Source organism: Sapajus apella, unplaced genomic scaffold (assembly GCF_009761245.1).
Source record: "Sapajus apella isolate SASKATOON/1434 unplaced genomic scaffold, GSC_monkey_1.0 scaffold15, whole genome shotgun sequence".
NCBI lineage: Eukaryota > Metazoa > Chordata > Mammalia > Primates > Cebidae > Sapajus > Sapajus apella.
In genome coordinates, this window is record NW_022436955.1 from 13,179,995 (window position 1) to 13,194,500 (window position 14,506).

The window sequence follows — 14,506 nt, forward strand, 5'->3', positions numbered from 1 at the left end:
AATTAAATGTTAAAAGAAAAAATAAATATTTCCTAGAACATGTTATATGGGTAGAAATTGACACCTAAACATATTCAGAATTTGATTACAATTCCAGCACGAATGCAGTCACTACTATTTCCCACCACTATTAATTCTCCATTATTATTAAGGAGTGCTCCCATGGTGGAGCAAAGATAATTGTGGTCCAAACTTTTTTTTTGTTTTGTCTTGAATTGTTCTGGAAATTTTCCTTTCAGATTTTGTGTTTGTTTAGTAGGTTCCTTATAATATATGTGTGACTAAAATTATTTTAACAGCTTTAATTGTATTACAATGACAAAGATTTGTAGATCTTGTGACAGCACATTCCTCTGTTCTGTATGAGTTTATTTAATTCCTTTTCAGTGGCTGATATTTGAACCTCTTTCATTTATAGTCATTCCAGCTACACAATTCACAGAGTGCTTAAACAAGTCCAGGAGGGGTTAAAGTACATACCACCAATATAAAAAGTGCCATTCTATTGCATAATCTACAGTCTTGTAGTTGAATCTGGGTTCTTGTGAAATTTTAATCAAGTGACTGGGGAAGGTGATATATGATTGGGATGTAATAGAAAGGAATTCTACAAACTCCTAAATCTGCTCTGTGTTTTGCTTGTGGTCCCATTATAATTTTCAATAAGAGGACATTTCTAAATTTTGCATGCTTAAAGTTTTACTTTTTGTTGTGAACAGAAGTTTTATTTACTTACTTATTTTGAGATGGCATCTCACTCTTGTTGCCCGGGCTAGAGTGCAGTGGTGTGATGTTGGCTCACTGCAACCTCCGCCTCCCAGGTTCAAGCAATTCTCCTGCCTCAGCCTCCCAAGTAGCTGGGACTATAGGTGTGAACCACCATGCCTGGCTAATTTTTTATTTTTATTTTTATTTTTTTATTTTTTAAAGGCTAGTTAAGTGAAGCAGTGGGAGTGGAGAAGGAACAAAGAAATCTGTAACTGGTTGTGATCAATTAGTTGTAAACACCACTGCACCAGCCTTTTTTTTTTTTTTTTTTTTTTTTGTACTTTTAGTAGAGACAGGGTTTTAACATGTTGGCCAGGCTGGTCTCGAACTCCTGACCTCAAGTGATCTGCCTGTTTCGGCCTCCCAAAGTGCTGGGGTTATAGTCACCATGCCCAGTCAGAGGAAGTTTTTTTTTTTTTTTTTTTTTTTTTAGGAGCACGTGCACTTTATTGAACTCGACTGTAGAAAAGTGTGTGAGGGTAAAGGGCTGATACAGGATGGGCTGGGGGCAGGGCGAGGAATGGAAGCTGGAGTACATGGGAGACAGGTCAGGGGCGGAGCCCCTGGCCCGGGTGATTCCTCTGGATCTACTGATAGACTTGCAGAATCAGTATTGGGATGATGATCAGCAGAATGGTCATGATGATGCCCAAAATCAGGGCCCAGATGTTCAGGCACTTGGCGGTGGAGGCATAGGCCTGGGCCCCGGTCAGGTCGCCAACCATCTTCCTGTCCCTAGACTTCACAGAGTAGGCAAACGCTATGAAGCCCAGGCAGCAGGAGTTCATGAAGAGGGTGTTGAACAGGGACCAGACGACGTGGTCAGGCACGGAGGTCTCGCTTTGGATGTGGATCACGGTGGATGTCAGGGGCGCAGCGTTGTGGGGAGCCCCCAGAGCAGCCACCTCATGTTCCTCCTTCAGCATCTCATAGTTCGGGGGATGGTAGATGCTGGCGGGAGTGAAGAAGGTTTGGACAGTGTGGTTCATGGTGTCCGGGGAAGAACGGCCGTGCTGGGGTTGCTGGGATGCTTCTCGGTGGGCCCTCAAGTTTTTTTTTTTTAAAAGACGGGGTTTCGCCATGTTGGTCGGGCTGGTCTTGAACTCCCAACCTCAGGTGATCCGCCTGCCTTGGCCTCCAAAGTGCTTGGATTACAGGCGTGAGCCACCACGCCCGGCCCAGAGGAAGTTTTATAAAGGTATATAGATGAAGGGGTAGTTTAAAAAACATATCATTAGACTATTTCAAATATCAAAGAAAAGGGGATGCAACTGAGACTTAAATGACCACAGAGGGAAATATGATTGGAACTAAGAATGGCATATAATTTACTAATGACACAGTGATCAGATAGTTATTTTTGATAATCTTGAATATCATGCAGGTCGCATTTTATTTTGTGATGACAGCAGAGCAAACACTGTTTACTAACGAATTTATTTGTGTTTTCAGTCACTGAAATTTGAAAGACAAAATGAAAATCTAGGTCTCTATGCTGTTGCAAAGTATGGCCAAGAAAACTAGCCACCTAAGCAGTTTTTCAAATAATGTGTCTTGGGCCAGGCTCAATGGCTCATGCCTCTAATTTCAGCATTTTGGGAGGCCGAGGCAAGAGGATCGTTTGAAGCCAGGAGTCCAAGACCAGCCTAGGCAATATACCAAAACCATGTCTCTGCAAAAAAGGGGTTCAAGACCAGCCTGGGTAATACAGCAAGACCATGTAGCTACAAAATCAATCAATCAATCAATAATAATAACAGAATGAATTAGCCAAGTGTGATGGCACATGCCTGTAGTCCCAGATATTTGGAAAGCTGAGGTGGAAGGATTACTTTGAACCTGGGAGTTTCAGTCTGCAGCTGCACTGAGCTATGACCCTGCCACTACACTCCAGCTTGGGCAACAGAACAAGACCCTGTCTCAGAAGAAAAAAAAAAAAGAAGAAAGAAAAGAAAAAAAAGAATATAGGTCAGATGCGGTGGCTCATGCCTGTAATCCCAGAACTTTGGGAGGCCGAGGCAGGTGGATTACCTCAGGTCAGGAGTTTGAGACCAGCCTGACCAACATTGTGAAACCCCATCTCTACTAAAAATACAAAAAAATTAGCCGGGGGTAGTGGCGGGTACCTGTAATCCCAGCTACCAAGGAGGCTGAAGCAGGAAGCAGGAGAATCACTTGAACTTGGGAAGTGGAGGTTGCAGTGAGCCAAGATTGTGCCATTGCACTCCAGCCTGGGCAACAAGAGTGAAACTCTGTCTCAAGAAAAAAAAAAAAAGAACCTATCGCTGTAAAGACAGGTACAAGCAGTGGGAGTGGGCACTGATTTTTGAAATAACTATTTAGATATAATCCGTGTTTAATGCAGGACCTAATGAGGTGAGGCCTGAGGCCACAGAATCCTTCTCGGAATTCACAGTTGAGGTCAAGCCACACTTTGGTGGGCCCCTTTTCGCTTTGCTCTTACCTAATCAGGGGAAATCTGATTAACATACACAATGAAGCCTCAATGGGGGAAAAAAAGGTCACAGAAGGGCAGAGAAGTATTGAGATAAAAAGGAAGAGGCCTTGCCAGTTCTCGAGTAGTTAATTAGGGTCAGAGCAGTACCGGGGATTTCCTGTACCCTAAGTTTGTGAAGTGATTACATAGGTCTGGGGAAAAGGGATCTGCTGAGAGTGATTCACTCAACTTTCTTAGTATTGGGTGGTGAATTGCATTTCCTCTCCACTACCCTATGTATTGACTAACAGATGGGGAAGGTCTCCAAGAGGTGTGTTTACTCCAATTCAAAAGCTATAGGATTTCAGTAGGCCTTGGCCTGTTGGGCAATGTGAGGTTTGAATCTTCCTCTCTCTAATAAGTGGGGCTCTTATCAATCATGAAGGGACTTCCCTTGGGACTTGTCACAACAGCATGCAGTGGAGATGGAAATGTGAAGGTAGTTTTTCTGTTCTCCTTTGGGGTGGCTCTGAAAAGCTTTCTGAACCTCTGATGAGAGACTAATATTCACAGGGTTGATTACTACACAGAATTCAGTGAAGACAATTGGGCAACCTGAATCAAATGTTGAGATGGAAAGATAGGTGAGCTCTGATGACACACGTTTAAACTGTAGGTCTGCAAGTAAAACTTTGTAAAGGGCCCTGCCTCAGCGACGTCTGCACTGGGGGCCTCCTTTGCTGAGAGCTTCTTACCCCAACCCTAGCACTCCAAGTCCTGAGGAACTGCTCAATTTCACAGGAAAAAGCCTCTATAATTTATATCTATCAATCTATATATCTATCTATAAACACACACACACACACATACACACACAGCTAGACTGATTTTCATGATTTGTAACTATCCTTGTATATAAAATTAAAAAAAAAATTCAAATAGCTTAAAAACCACTACTGACATCAATATTCCACACAAGATTTAAATTACTTCCCAAGATGCAGACCCTGCACTCCAGCTGATATTTCAATAACTTGAATAAAATTTTCTCAGAAGTCTATTAGAATCAGGAAACGGTCTGCGGTGTGAGGATTTTAAGTGTTTGCAACGGAAACTTTTGCTCCACGAACAGAAAAGCAAGAGCAAAAACTAAATTGCGTTCTTCCTCCATCCTTGCCTAGTCCGAAAGTTGAAAGAAAGAAAACTGGAAGAGTAGCGTTTAGGTTTGCTTTTTTTTTTTTCTTTTTCCTCTAGAACAGCCAGGTGGATTCACATGATCCAATTTTTTAATTGTCTTCTGTGTCTCACTCGGAATAACCCGGATGCCCCAGCACAATCAGAAAGATCGTTTATTGTTGTTGTTGTTTTTTTAAATAATTTCAGCCTCCAAAGGTGGGAGGCGTGTTGGGAGAGAAAGTACTTTAATTAAAAACAATCAATAACTTGACGTTTTTGCTATACGGTTTGCCATTTCCTAATTAAGAAATGGGTTCGACGGTCCCTTTGTAGACACTGCTATGGAAACTTCAAAGGGTTGGTGGCTGTCCAAGCGATGACACTTCGGTCCCCTGCGAGACCCACGGCCAGGCAGGCCGGGCCGCCGCCCGCTGCCCGTCTCTGGGGTCCGTCCCCGGCTCGGGCAGACACCTCGCTTTCCTCTGCTCTGTCTGCTGCGCTCAGCTCCGCGCGGGGCCGGCGCGCCGCCACCAGACCGGTGCAAATACCTTTTCCCTCCCCGGGGCCCCAGCGCGCGGCCACCTCCCAGCCTCCCTCCCTCCCTGGCGGCGGGGCCCTTTCCCGGGTCGGGAACAGCAGTTCGGGCCGCGGCGGCAGGAAGCGAGGCGCTTGTTGCTGCTGTTCCCTGGCGCGCCTCCCCGCCCTCCGGGGCCGCCGCGGCTCTTCCGCGCTCCCGGGCGCCCCCCCCCATCCGCGCCTGCGCAGTGTTCCGCGGGGGGGCGGGGCTCAGATTCCTGTCAGCGGCGGCGGCGGTGGCGGCGACCGTCAGTTTTCGCTGAGGAGAAGCACGGAACGGACCCTTTGGCTCTCCCCCTTCCCCTTCCCCACCCTGAACCCCTCTCCTGGCCGCGGAGTATCAGTCCCCGTTGAGTTCCCCCTCCACCTCGCCTCCTTTTCCTCGGTCCTTGGCCCGGTGGAAGTCACTACCCTCGAGGAGGAGGCAGTGGCAGCCGCCCTCGCCTCGCCGCCCCCGGTTCGGGGCCCGCGGTCCCGGAGAGGAGGTGCCGCCGCCACCGCCGCTCCCCCCCTCCCGCTGCCCTCGGGCCGGGCTGGGTCGAGCTGCGATGCCCTCGGACTTCATCTCATTGCTCAGCGCGGACCTAGACCTGGAATCGCCCAAGTCCCTGTACTCGCGAGGTGAGTCAGGCTGGGGGGGTGGGGCGTGGGGGCGGGGAGACCGGGCCGGGGGAGACGGAGGGTCCCCGTCGCGGCTGGGGACGGCTGAGCCGCGACCCTGATGGTTTCTCTAGCCAGAGTGGGCAGAGGCCGAAGGGTTCTGGGTGACGGTGGAGGGGGCGTGCAGAGCAGTAGCGGCCCCTCCCCCGCGGAGCCGCGGGTAGCTCCGGGCCCGGATTCCGTCGGCCCCCAGGGCTCTGCGGCACCGGTCGCTCCTAGCAGTTTTCTGCCCGTCTGGCCCCGCCACGCTCCGCGAGCCGCTGGCATCGGCCTCCCGGGCTCGGGGATGGTCCCAGACTGGGCCCCGCGCTGGGACCGTCGCGATCGAGGAGCCGCGTCTTGTCTTACCCGGACCCTCCTCCCCAGCAAAGTTGCCCCTAAGCGGGCGTCGTGGCCTGGAGCCGGTTCTGGGTGCAGGGTCACCATTTTCCTCCCCTTCCAGCTTGTTTGTGCGCCGTCGTTCCACCCCCTCTCCCTGAGGCCTAATCCACTCCCTCCCCATGTTGGGACAGCCCCCCTCTACCAGGCGTTCTTCCTTTCCTCGTCATCTTCTTGCTGGAAAGGGCCCGAATTTTCTTTTTTTTTCTCTTCCCACCTCCGTGGCATTCTAATTACTTCTCCCTTCTCTTTTACAAAGATGGGGGTGCCTTCTCTGGATTGGTTTTATTCCTCTCCTCTCCCATGAGGACCAGCTCAGGCACAGACGCTGTCCTTTGAGAATTTTCTCTGCTTTTCCGTTCAAGGGCTGGTTGCAGGGAGGGGGCTCAGGACAGAGATTTTTTCATTTAAGAATTCTTTTGGCTAAAGTCCGCAGGGGATTCCCACCATCTGAAATAATAGCACTGGAGCTGAGCTCTACTCAGGTGAAATTCCTATACTGGACACCACAAGAATGTGTCAGAACAGGTTTCCTGTGCAAGGGGCATCAAAACCAAAATACTCCCACTGCGCTCTTTACCGCTTTTAAACCACCGGGAGGGGTCAAAAAACTTAACTGGTTGGTTAAGTATTCATTTCACCGTACGAAAAAAAAAATGTGCCATTGTGAACCCCCTTCCTGAGAAATTCTGCTTTTGGTTTGATGTACCTGTTTGCTTTTTCCACCCCCCCAAAAAAAGGGGACTTCACCTTCATAGTAGCGTCTCTAAATTGTTTAAGTGAATCAGAGTGCGATGGTTTACTCTGAAAGGTACTGGACTTTACGGACTGACCATTGATTTTGTACACAGAGTCCTACTTAGTAACTGTAGCCACTGTCTGTTGCTCCAATGACTTTAATTGGCTGCCACTATACTGTAGGATGTTTTTCGGGCAGCATTACTTGTAGTTTAGAAATATTGTAGTTTTGAATGTTAAAAGAAAGAGACATATCAAGAAATGATTCTTAGAGCAGGGCTAATGTGTTAGAATTGAGTGCTAAAAATAGTCAAGACATTAACACCATTTGGGCAGTAGTCACCAGATAATTTTCCATGAAACATATACTTTATGAAAATCTAGGTTTAGCTTAGACCAGAGTAGAGGCAATTCAGCCTCTTCTGCGGGGAATGTATTCACAAATACGGGCTTTAGCTCTTAAAAATACATTGCAGTTGGCCAGGCATGGTGGCTTACGCCTGTAATCCCAGCACTTTGGGAGGCCGAGGTGGGTGGATCACCTGAGGTCGGGAGTTCGAGACCAGCCTGACAACATGGAGAAACCCAGTCTCTACTAAAAATACGAAATTAGCTGGGTGTGGTGTCGCATGCCTGTAATCCTAGCTACTCAGGAGACTGAGGCAGGAGAGTTGCTTGAAACCGGAAGGCGGAGGTTGCGATGAGCCGAGATCGCCCCACTGCACTCCAGCCGGGGCAACAAGAGCAAAACTCCATCTCAAAAAAAATATATATATACACATTGCAGTTATATGAGAGATGTATGCTATCCTTGGCATTTTTTCCTCATTCAGCGTAAAAAGTACCTAATGCTTTTTGTGTTTTTCAGATTCTCTGAAGTTACACCCAACACAGAATTTTAATAGAGCTGGACTATTGGAAGGTCAGCAGAGTATCATTTTAAAGCATATTGTGTTAGTATGCAAAGGCTTTCTCTGAAATGAAGTTTAAATGGGAAAGTATGAAACTTTGCAAACTCACACAATATAGTTTTCTCCTGCAACAGTCTGATCCTTCTTTTAGAGCAGCTGAATGTTTCAGTAAATTTTGTTGCTCTGTGTGATGTGCTTGGTGGCTGATGTATCTGCTTTGAGAATCATTGAAAAAAAATCATTTTAAATTGTGTGTTAGGTGTTCTACTTTAGAATTCCAAATCTTCATTTTAGCTTTTTATATACAAAATAGAATGTGAAAAGACCCAAAGATTAACATGAATATAAAAGGGTGACATAATTAGTTTTAAAATTCAGAATTTAGAACATTTATATGGTGAGCATTTCAAAATGATATGTTAATTATTTATTGCAAAAGCATTGATGCCATTACTATTGCATTATACTTAAGGGTAAGGAAAGCCAAGTAATAGCGATGATGGTTGAGCTATGCTTAGAAGAAAGAGTTTTAGAAAGTTCTGGAAATGTTGATAGAATCTGTAGATTAAACAGCTTACACTTACTTAGAAAACTTTTGGCTTTTGTGTGTGTGTGTGTTTTAACATTTTAAGACATAAAATATTCTGTGTTATTTTTGTAGATTTTGAAGTGATTTCACAATATGTCATCTTTAAATCTTTGTAATTCTCAAATTGGACAGCAAAGATATTAATTTTCCAATTGTAGAGAGAGAAACTGAGGCTGAAATTAAGAAACCAAAAAAAAAAAAAAAAAAAAAGTCCCACAGTAAAAGAAATAATACTTTCTGTGTTTTGGTTAGTGTTCTTTATCCAAAGCCAAGCTGCCACAGTGAAATATGCGTGTAACCAGTAACAAACATTTTACCGTCTACTTTAAAAAGGCCCTAAATATTAAGTTTGACTTGAGAAGATTTTTGCCGCCCTGGGAGGTAGTCTAGGATAGTGGGTGGAATGTGGGTTTTTGTAGTTGAGCTTAAATTTGAATATCAACTTAGCTACTTATTAGTTCCGTGACTTTGGGCAAATGGTTTTACGTCTCTAAACTTTAATATTCTTCCTGTTAAAATGTATTTGTCTCTTAAGTTTAGTGAGCCAATGTGTATTAAAGTGCCTAGTATAATGTCTAGCTTAATAAATGCTTTTTTCCTTTAATATCAACTAAATTGTTTTAACAGTATAATTTAGAGCATATAAAATGTTCTCAAATTAATAATTGGTTATATTTGTACATATCAAAAGCCCATAGATATGTATTAGTATGAAAATCAAATATTTTTAAAACTACAATTTGAAGTGAGAAATTTTTAGCAGTGTTTCTTAGTGAAGCAGATTTCTGGTTTTTAGTCATATTCAATTTGTGACCATGTTGTAGAGACATATTTGTCTGTACAAACCCATCCCATTTCCTGGGCAACAGACCATAGATTGTCATAATCATAGAGATGATCAGGGAGGAGAAAGACTTGAAAAAAAAAAGCGTTAATTATTTAAGCAAATATTTTTAGTGAGTTGATGGAAATACAGACAGCCATTTAGTATATATATTTACATGTTTATGCCTAAATACTTTTGTTAATTTTTCATTTTAGTTAAGAAGATTCTCAATTATTTAAAGTATGGCTACCCTTTTAGAAATAATAAAAATGTATGAGTATCAATTATGTCATGTCTCAAAAATTTTTGAGACAGGGTGTCTTAAAAAAGTTGTTTGCGTCTATAATGAAGTGTCTAATCTGCGCCACCTTGTTGCTATTTCTTTTTTATTATTGACATTTTAAAGACTATATAAAAGTAGAGAGAGAAAAATAATGAACCCCCATATACCCATCACCACAGTTTAGACATTGTCAATCTAATCTTGTTTCTTTTATCCCTTCTCTCCGAAGCTGGATTATTTTAAAACAAATATCAAATATCATATCACCTCATACATAAGTATTTCTGTATTATAGTGACTTATTTCTTACATTAATTTTTAATTACTCTATTTTATAGTTTGTAAACTATTTCTTGGAATATTCTAGTTTATTTCAGCAAAGTCTCTTGTGACTCTCCTGTCCTCTTTTTTTTTTTTTTGAGACAGAATCTTACTCTGTCGCCAGGCACTGGGCTGGAGTGCAGTGGCGTGATCTCGGCTCACTGTGACCTCCGCCTCCTGGGTTTAAGCAATTCTCCTGCCTTATCCTCCCAAGTAGCTGGAACTACAGGTGCACGCCACCACGCCCAGTTAATATTTTTCTGTGTTTTTAGTAGAGACAGGGTTTCACCATGTTGGCCTGGATGGTCTCTTGACCTCATGATCCGCTCGCCTGGGCCTCCCAAATTGCTGGGATTACAGGTGTGAGATACCACGCCCGGCCCTCTCCTGTCCTCTTTTTAAAATAGAGTACTGAAGGAGGCTACTGCTTCTAGTGTATAGTGTATCCTATAACCTTTGTTAAACTTGTAGGTCATGCTGCTAGATTTGAGTTCAAATTGTTGCTCTTGACATTTACTTGTATGGCCTTAGCCTAATAATCTTTTTTGGTTCAATTTTCTCATCTTTAAATGGGTGCAATAATAGTGTCTTATCCTAGGTAGTTGTGAAGATGATTTGAGGCAAATTCATGTAAAGCATTTAATTTAGCACGTAGTAAGCACTCAATAAATATTAGCTAAAGTTAAACAATTTTAAACAACTAAATAATATTTATAGATTGCTTACTATGTACCAAGAACTTTACAAATAAGAACTCCAAGCGGGGCAGATCACTTGAGGTCAGGAGTTTGAGACCAGTCTGGCAAACATGGTAAAACCCCATCTCTACTAAAAACAAACAAAAAGAAATACGCCTGTAATCCCAGCTACTCAAGAGGCTGAAGCAGAAGAATCCCTTGAACCTGGGAGGCAGAGGTTGTGGTGAGCCAAGATCATGCCACTGCACTCCAGACTGGGTGACAGAGTGAGACAAACAAGACAGAGTGAAACAAACAAACAAGAACTCAGTGAATTCTCCTAACTACGCTTTGAGATGATGATGATTATCCCACTTTAGAGATGAGCAAATGAAGGCATAGGGAGGTCCAATAACTCACCCAGAGTGACGAGCCAGTAAATTGTAGAACCAAGTAGTCTCACTTTATCCTAGGCTCTTAACTACTGTGCTGTACTAACTCACAATGGTATATAATATCAAGTATTGTCTAGTAATATTTATGTATGGATGTTTTACATCAATAGTCTAGATTTGCATCTATTAATAGTAATTAAAAACTTGGCCCAGAGTGAGGGGAATTTAAGTAATTGGTGTGATGTAATTTGTTAATTTTTTAAATAGAATGTATATTTTCCAAATTAATTTTTTTTTCTTTTTTGGAAACAAGGTTGGAAAACCTACACTTGGGTATTATTAAACTTTGCAAGTAAATTCAAAATGTCTACTATTCAACGGAGTTGAAATTTAACCTTCCTATCAAAACAGTGCTAGTCTTTCTGGCAGTCACTTTTTAAATTTAATGTGATGATTGCCTGACAATGGGAAAAGGGTCCTGTCTAATTAATGTTATAATACATGGCCATTAAATGATGTTTCTGGTAACCCCACAATTAATATGTGATACTCTTAATAAAATAAATAAAAATTATATTGTTACAATTATATTCAAAGTAACTTGTATTAAAAAAAATCCTAGACAAAAGTATACACCACGTTTTTACTTTACAATTCTATTCTTGTATATGTGTGTATATATATATATATATATATTTTTTTTTTTTTAAATAAAATGGTTTGCCATTAGTACGTTCAAATTTGAAGGCTAAGAGTTCCTCTTTCTAGTGCCTGGGAAAAAAATTCAGCTGCAAAGAAAAGACACCATTTCTTATACATTCTATAATGAAAACTATTCATTTTGGCAAATGAAAATTTGACATAGAAATGACACTAAATGAAAGTATCATCATTCTAGAAATATAGAGATATAAGATGGTAGAAAAATCATAGATAAAACAGGAAAAATAAGACTATAAACAAATTGGAAAGATAGGTAAATATAAACAATTTAAAAATGTTAATGATTTTGAAAGCATGAGTTAAGAGATCATATGTATCAAATGAAAGAACTGGTTAAATAAGAGCTGAATGCTGATCTGATACAATCTCTTTTTGAGACAGAGTCTAGCTCTGTTGCCAGGCTGGAGTGCAGTGGCGTGATTTCAGCTCACTGCAACCTCTGCCTCTCAGGTTCAAGCAATTCTCCTGCCTTAGCTTCCCAAGTAGCTGGGACTACAGGCATGCACCACCACACCAGCTAATTTTTTTATTTTAGTAGAGATGGGGTTTCACCATGTTGGCTAGGATGGTCTTGATCTCTTGACCTTGTGAACTACCTGCCTTGGCCTCCCAAAGTGCTGGTATTACAGGTGTGCCCGGCCACAATCTTTGTTTAAATTAAACATTTAAGACCGGAAGAGTTTTTTTTTTTAATAGAGACGGGGTTTCTCCGTGTTGGTCAGGCTGGTCTCAAGCTCCCGACCTCAGGTGATCCACCCGTTTCGGCCTCCCAAAGTGCTGGGATTACAGGCATGAGCCACGAATCCCAGCCAAGACTGGAAGATTTTTAAAAGAAAATGTGGGGCCGGGCACGGTGGCTCACGTCTGTAATCCCAGCACTTTGGGAGGCCGAGGCGGGTGGATCATGAGGTTAAGAGATCAAGATTATCCTGGCCAACATGGTGAAAGCCCGTCTCTACTAAAAAATACAAAAATTACCTGGGCGTGGTGGCGTCTGCCTGTAGTCCCAGCTACTAGGGAGGCTGAGGCAGGAGAATTGCTTGAACCCAGGAAGGGGAGAGTGCAGTGAGCTGAGATTGAGCCACTGTACTCCAGCCTGGCACCTGGCTACAGAGCAAGACTCCATCTCAAAAAAAAAAAAAAAAGAAAAAGAAAATGTGAAATACCACAATGAGGAGAAAATAAACTATGATTTTTTTTTTTTTACCACTGCTAATATGTTTGATATGGTGCTATACAGAATTATACTTTATAGTGCACAAATGGAAAATCCTAAACATAGTAATAATGTTTTATTGACTTTATAGAATATTTCTGATTTATATCTCTTCCTAGGGTCCTTGTTATATCACAGTTAGACCATAAATGCCTATGTTATGTATGAAGATGTCTTTTTGGAAAAGGATTTTTTGATAACATTTAACATGAAAATAATCTATTGGATTCTTTTCTTGTTTAGTATTTATCTAATAATCTCTATGGATCCATATCTAGTAAATTAGAAGTATTATGGAAATAATGAAGTTCAAACATGTCAAAAGTCATACCTAGTTCATCCCACCTTCTTGTCTTTAGATCCATCTCTCTGATTTCTTACCATCTGTTTTTGTGTCCCTTCCTAAACTCTTCTTTCATTATTTTCACTCAATACTGGAATTCTATTGCTTATTAAAATAAAAAGATGTAAATTCATATTCTAATCAGGTGATTCTTGGCCTGATTTTAATTTTCTGTTGACTTGAATTATTCCAGAAGTCCCCTAAAACTTCAAAATGGTAGTACAGAAAAATATTTCCTAGTGTGATTAGTATTATATATAAAAAATGGCCACTTTTTATATGAAAAAGTTGACTCATCAGATTATATTTTATATTAAGAGTAACAGGTAACTAGAGAAAAGTAAAGATAAAATTAATCTGAGAGATCAGTTAGGCCTGATTGTTTAGTGGCATAGGATATAGACTTGTTAACTTCAGAGAGGTAAAAAACAGTTTTTCAATAGAAATGTTGTTTATTAATTTATATTATTGTCTTTTCTTGCTGTTGCTAGGATTTCATGTTACACTAAAAAGAATCCTGTGTCCTCTGTTTGCTTTTGTGTTAATAAAAGTCAAGGTTAAATAAACTAACAGGGTATAAGACTAATGATAATTATGTGCTTGAGTGAAAAGATAGAAATTTTCTTTATGGGTTAACTACAGATAATGGATCTAGCTTTCAGATAGAAATAAACCTGATGTTATAATAAAGTATATATATATTTGATGATTTGAACTAAACGTGTTACATGAGAGTTCAGTTATTTTTATTTGCTCTTAATAGCTTTTGAAAAATAGATATTTTTCTTTCTTTTTTTTTTTAAACTTTTATTTTATTATTTATTTATTTATTTATTTTAAGACGGGGGTTTCACCATGTTGGTCAGGCTGGTCTTGAACTCCGACCTCAGGTGATCCACCTGCCTTAGCCTCTAAAGTGCTTGGATTACAGGTGTGAGCCACCACGCCCAGCCCGAAAAATAGATATTTTTCTCATTTTTTTTTTTTTTGGTTTTTGAGATGGAGTCTCACTCTGTCGCCCAGGCTGGAGTGCAGTGGCACAATCTTGGCTCACTGTAACCTCTGCCTCCTGGGTTCAAACGATTCTCCCACTAGAGCCTCCCAATTAGCTGAGATTACAGTCACGCACCACCATGCACAGCTAATTTTTTGTATTTTTTTTTTAGTAGAGACAGAGTTTCACCATGTTGGCCAGGATGGTCTCAAACTCCCGACCTCAGGCGATCTGCCTGCCTTGACCTCCCAAAGTGCTGGTATTACAGGCATGAGCCACCGTGCCTGGCCCATTCTCTTTTATTTGTAATATTTACGTAGTAAATAGGTGATGATCATTATTGCTTCCCAGACATGAATGTTCATCATTCTCATTCAGGAAACATTGTGATTAGTCTTTTACTAAATATGGTGTTTAGTTTTGAAGATGAGAGAAGAATGGAAAAGTTTCTAATAGCTCAGTTGTTGATTATGTTTTTATATATATATATATATA

General features: G+C 41.4%; 1 protein-coding gene and 1 pseudogene across 5 annotated transcripts in view; one reads left to right on the forward strand and one right to left on the reverse strand.

Moving 5' to 3' along the window:
• Nucleotides 1-1,199: 1,199 nt before the first annotated feature.
• On the reverse strand, nt 1,200-1,807 carry LOC116555583 (annotated as a pseudogene). The gene has a single exon (XR_004270590.1). The product of XR_004270590.1 is annotated as an interferon-induced transmembrane protein 3 pseudogene (transcript).
• Nucleotides 1,808-5,173: 3,366 nt separating this feature from the next.
• The window catches only part of NFAT5 (nuclear factor of activated T cells 5), a 128,455-nt gene continuing 119,122 nt past the window's right edge, over nt 5,174-14,506 (forward strand). For all 4 annotated transcript variants that reach the window (XM_032284319.1, XM_032284321.1, XM_032284315.1 and 1 more), the window contains exon 1: nt 5,174-5,578. Coding sequence is in view for 2 of the 4 variants with exons in the window: in XM_032284315.1 (XP_032140206.1) it covers nt 5,506-5,578 (73 nt within the window). In the remaining 2 variants the exon portion in view is untranslated. The remainder of the gene's footprint in view (nt 5,579-14,506) is intronic.